Source organism: Primulina huaijiensis, chromosome 11, assembly GCF_012295235.1.
Source record: "Primulina huaijiensis isolate GDHJ02 chromosome 11, ASM1229523v2, whole genome shotgun sequence".
NCBI classification, from domain to species: domain Eukaryota; kingdom Viridiplantae; phylum Streptophyta; class Magnoliopsida; order Lamiales; family Gesneriaceae; genus Primulina; species Primulina huaijiensis.
This window is the reverse complement of record NC_133316.1, coordinates 15,010,491-15,015,817: the sequence shown is the minus strand read 5'-3', so window position 1 is coordinate 15,015,817 and position 5,327 is coordinate 15,010,491. Positions and strand designations below refer to the sequence as shown.

At 35.4% G+C, this 5,327-nt stretch overlaps 1 protein-coding gene across 1 annotated transcript; it reads right to left on the bottom strand.

The window, feature by feature from the left end:
• Window positions 1–2,748: 2,748 nt before the first annotated feature.
• LOC140988679 (uncharacterized) lies at window positions 2,749–4,526 on the bottom strand. The gene has a single exon (XM_073457717.1). The coding sequence runs from the start codon at window positions 4,406–4,408 to the stop codon at window positions 2,861–2,863; it is 1,548 nt and encodes a 515-aa protein (XP_073313818.1). The 5' UTR covers window positions 4,409–4,526; the 3' UTR covers window positions 2,749–2,860.
• Window positions 4,527–5,327: the final 801 nt, after the last annotated feature.

Below are 5,327 nucleotides of genomic sequence, written 5' to 3'. Positions count from 1 at the left end.
TGCAAGGTCTTGGAGATCATTGAGACTAATCATTTCTACATTTCTCATCAGATTAATTTTTTTTCTGAGACAGTTTTAATTAGATTGATCATTTTTCTTCGTCAGTTAAAGGTTTTGGCATTACTTTAGCCTTCTCTCTTTGGTGTAATAAAGGTTTGTACCAAAGGATGGTGGTAACCTTTCTTCTCAAATCATTTTACGAGAACTTGATTGTTGTTCTAGGGTTTGAATTCATGTTTGAATATCCTTTAAAGTTCCAAGAATTTCTTCTTTTTTTCAAGGATTTTCTCCACATTTTTGTGGTACATAATACATCATATTGTCATAATTTTGTACCGTCTTTTAAAGTTCTCTAAGATCTCTAGATAGTTCAGAGGAATCCAGTACTATTTTTAGGAACATATTATTTTGAATCATAAGTTTACTTTAGGAGTCTGATGAGTTCCACTTATTTCTTGATATCTAACCTTTGTTAAATCTTTTTGTTTCAAATATTTCAAAGTTTTGAAATAAACCCTGCAAATAATTAATCTCGAACATGAGTTTGGATCCTTATTATTTGAGAAAATTCTCCTCCTCAAACATTTACTTACATAGTAAGAATAACTTTGTATGTTTGAAATAATTTTACCTAGGCTCTTATACTATTTCTGGCCCAGTAAAAATCAATCATTAAAATCAACATATATAAGGGTATTTTTGTCATTTTTATTATTTTAGGGAGTTGAAACAAAGTTTTTTGGGTGTAGGGAGTTATGATAAATTTATGTTCATGTTTGAGAATTTATCTCCAATTTACCCTTGAATTATTCCCCAAAACCAAAATAATAATAATTTTCAGATTTTGAATAATTCAAATATTATGATCAATCAACAATAACAAAATCTTATAATTCAACATCATCATGACTTTCATACCACTTGTTAGTGATTTAATAGATCATGTGATTGAAATCATATATGACAATAAATCAAAAATTCATGTCGAATTAAGAAAAAAAGTTATTATAATCACATATATGATTTGGTTGATTGATCTAACATAGAAGTTATGGATCTTCCAAGGTAAAGTAACATGGAATCAATCACTATATTGTTGCTTGATATGAGAACAAAAGAGAAGTTTAGAATATGTGTATCGTGTATTCTATATTGTCCGTTGTGTGTCGGATAACCATATATATAACTTTTAGTCCATTATAAAAGACTTAATTGATCTGATTTTTTAAATTTATTTTAATATTTTGTAAACTCGTAATTAAGTAGATCACCTTATTGAGTTCTTTATTAGACCGTATTTACAATTGATTAACCATGTAAACCCACAAAATATTTCTAACAATATAATCTATTCACCAGTCCAAAAATATTTAACATGATACCCATTATCCATCTGCATAAAAGACGAACATTTGCTTGAAATTTACTCAGTCAACCTCGACCAATGCAACCAGATTCTAAAGAGCTGATAGTTTCATATAGGCAACAACCCCCATTGTCAACCAAAGAGAAGATCAAAGAAAAGAGAATAAAACATGCAATAAAAAAGACATAAACAAAGAAAATAAATGGATAGTTTACATGGATAGAAATCATTTTATGTTGGAGAAAGCGAGCATTGGGAATAGAATGAGACGGCAAATGCTTACGCGGGGATGAGGACACAAAGGCGGAGGCGTAAGAGAACGAGAAATGAGAGGCCGTGATGTAAGAGAATGCATAGAATTTGTGGGACTGAAATTTGGGGAAGCTGTTTGAAATAGCAGCTCTACCAAACACACTTAGTTTTACTTCAAAGACCATCTTAAACATATTCTCAATTAACCAATTAATATTAAATAACTTCCTATGAGATACAGTTCACAACCATTCAAAACATTTATCAAAATCTCTGAACTGGAGAAACTAAAAAACCCAATCAAATGTGGCCACTAGAATGTTAACGAGAGATAAAATAGAAACAAAATACGTATACTGTAGACACAAGAAGCCCAAAAACTTACGCAGCCAATACCAGTTTATCTTTTAAGAAATCTACAACATATATATTCTAGGGTTCCAATTAAATGTTGGCACGCTATAGTCAATATTTTCCATATATTTTGGAAACAGCCCTACCCACCAAGAAACACAATTCATTTGGTCTGCATTCATATAATAAGGCCGTATTTGATTAACATTTGACATCATGCCATTTCTTAAACCTGTATTTGTTATCATATCTCAGTACTAATTTTTCATTGTCATAGGTGCCAAAAAATAAACTAATTAACCCAGGATACTATTTAAGTAGTCCCTTCACATTTATATTACTCTATTGATCAATTACTCTAGCAGCCTTAATAAGTAAAGACAACATAACAACTTTTATCTATATCTATGCACATCAAATTTATCTTCTTTCCACCCAGTGTAGAAGTATTACGCATTCCCCAATTTTATGATGAGTTAAGGCATAACCAAAAGATTACATTTATTATAGTCTCGTCTAAAAGGAAACCAACAAAATGGTATGACAGTCAAATGCATCTGTGTATAAAGGAAAAAACTATCGATGACAAAAAAGCACATAAACCAAGTGAATGATGATGCTTCAAAACTTATTCTTCTATCCCACCAATGAAAGTAACATAATATGATTTCGAGAAGTTTTAATCAATAAAAAAATGTCTCAACATTCATGTGTGAAGGCGAAAGCGGAATAAAAAAAGAATAAAACATGAATCCAGGACAATGAACAAAAAAAGATACAATAAAAACTTTAATATCTTGATATTCATTTCATGTGACAATTCCAATTAGAAAACCATTTCTTACAATACAAATAACTAATAATAGAATTGCAGATGGAATGGCCAAATCACCAGGGTGACCTGGAGCCCTCCCTAACAGAAGGGGATCTGGAAGCTACACTGTTATCTCTTCCCAATCTAGAAAGACTCCTGCCACTTTTAGGAGTATTCAATCCAGGGCTTCCACTGCGATAACTGGCTCTCAAAGATTCATCAATAGATCGAGAAGACTTGGCAATGGCATTCCTCATAAATTTCTGGGCAGCAGGTGAAAGTACACGTGCAGTTGGACTCACACTTCCCCCTCTGACTGGGGAAGGCAATGGTGGTTTCTGATACATCTTTGACCTCTCCCTGAGTTTCCTTGCAGCCTCCCTTGACAAAGAGTGTGCCTTAACATCCCTTGAAGGAGGCATCGGAATCTTGAATTGCGGACCACCCCCACTGCCCCCAATATCAATAGGTGTTTCCTCTGGCTCTAATCTCAATGGTGTCCCCTCAATCTCTCCCCAGGTTATGAATGGTGACTCATCCAATCCTGGAGCAGGTGATGGTGTTTTCAAGAAACTATATCCGTTGTCTGCTTTCTTCTCAGACTCAACATAAAATCTGTTGGGGGTTTTCCTCAAATCATCCAAATCATACTTCTTCACCTTATCACTGTCTTTACCGGACATAGGAACCGGGGTCGCCCCAGCCAAAGGGGTATAAAGCATAGTAAAATTGTCTTCATTCGGCAATGATGTATAATCAGCAGTTTTCGCTTGGAAACGCGTATTGGACCTGTTGATCTCCTTAGTCATACCCTTCAACCTCAGTGCTCTTTCCTCCGGAGTCAAAGGGACCTCCCCTCTGTCAGCTGGATGATACATAAGTAAATTCTTGGCCGTGTATTTCCAACCTTCCAACGTGCTCACTGGCTGATCCGATGTGCCATACCCATCAGTGCTAGTTTTCTCCCGTTTGTTTTCATCATCAATCAAATTATTCTCCTGATCACCCTCGGTTTTTTGTCCTTCCAACAAATATTCATACTTTTCCTCCCTCTTCCTATTAACTTTCTCCATAATCCTCAAAAAGCTCTCATTATCCTCACTTGTGTACTTTCGAAAGAACTCATCAAGTGGCAAAGAAACATCCACTCCATCCTCTCCCTCAACAAAGCCATCGCGTTCATCATTAACAACATCCTCCTTGCGCTCACTGTTAGCGTAGGGAGTAACAGAAGAGTTCCGGAAAAAGGACGAACCTGGCGTGGCAGTGCGGAGGGACACGTCAGATGTGGAGGGTTCTCCACCTTTTCTCCTTCGGCGGCGCTCAAGAATCTTGAGCTGGGCGTCGCGGATAAGCACGGGGTCCTGTGTACGAATAGCCTGCAACCAGTCGAGGCGATCGCGCAATTTGGGTATGTCTGGGAAGAAATCTCGCTCAATGATCTTCTCGATGGCGGCTACATAGGTGTCCTCATCTAGAACCGTGGAGCTGCGCAACCGCTTGCGGATGCGTAAATTCGAAGACGCGGAAACAAGTGAATTATCAGGGTTAGGGTTATGACCGGATGGCGCCGGCGAAGGGGTGGAGATATGGCGAGGAGAGTGGCCTGGCGATAACAACATGATCACTGGCTCTACTATTCACGGATTTGGGAAAAATCCAGAGGTTGGGCGGATGAATTAATTAGGGTTCTGATATTGGGGGAAAAAGTGGAAAATCAAAAGCTAAGAAGCGTCATGGAAGTTCCAAGTTTTTATGTGTACGCTTTTACGAATATGATAAACATTGGAATACCGACATAGAAAACGACCAATGCCTAATCTTCGAAATATATTCACTATTCAGTCAAACTACGATAAATTCAAAGTTGGTCCGTTTGGACAAGTCCTCCAAGCCAGTACACATCCAGTCAGCGTATTTTTTTAAAAAAAATTAAACCAATTGAAATTTTTAAGAATAGTTCTTCCATAATACGATATCATAAATCTTTATTCGTGAGACGAATCAATCATATCTATATTTACAATAAAAATTAATATATTTGACATAAAAAATAATATTTTTTCGTGAGTGACCCATATAAAATATATGTTTCACAAAATTGACCTGTGAAACCGTCTCACGTGAATTTTTGTGAATTTTTAATTGTTAAATTTTCTGAACCAGTAGATTTGATATGCTGCACACCTGTATGAGCACCGATGAGGTGTCGCTCACCCATTGGAGGATGTGATGAAATATAAAAAAATTATGTATCCAATGGGTGAGCGACACCTCATCGGTGCTCACATAGGTGTGCACGATAGGTGTGTAGCATATCAGATCTGTTCTGAACAAGTATGTGTATATATATTTTAAAAAATTAAACCAATTGAATTTTTAATTGTTAAATTTTCTGAACTAGTGTATATATATATAAACATATTTTTATGTTTATAAATGAAAAATTTTTTTGGACAAGATTTTAATAAAAAGTTTATGGAAATGTTTTAAATTTTTTTTAAAGAATGGTAAAATATATTTTTGTTGTTTTTTTTTTAT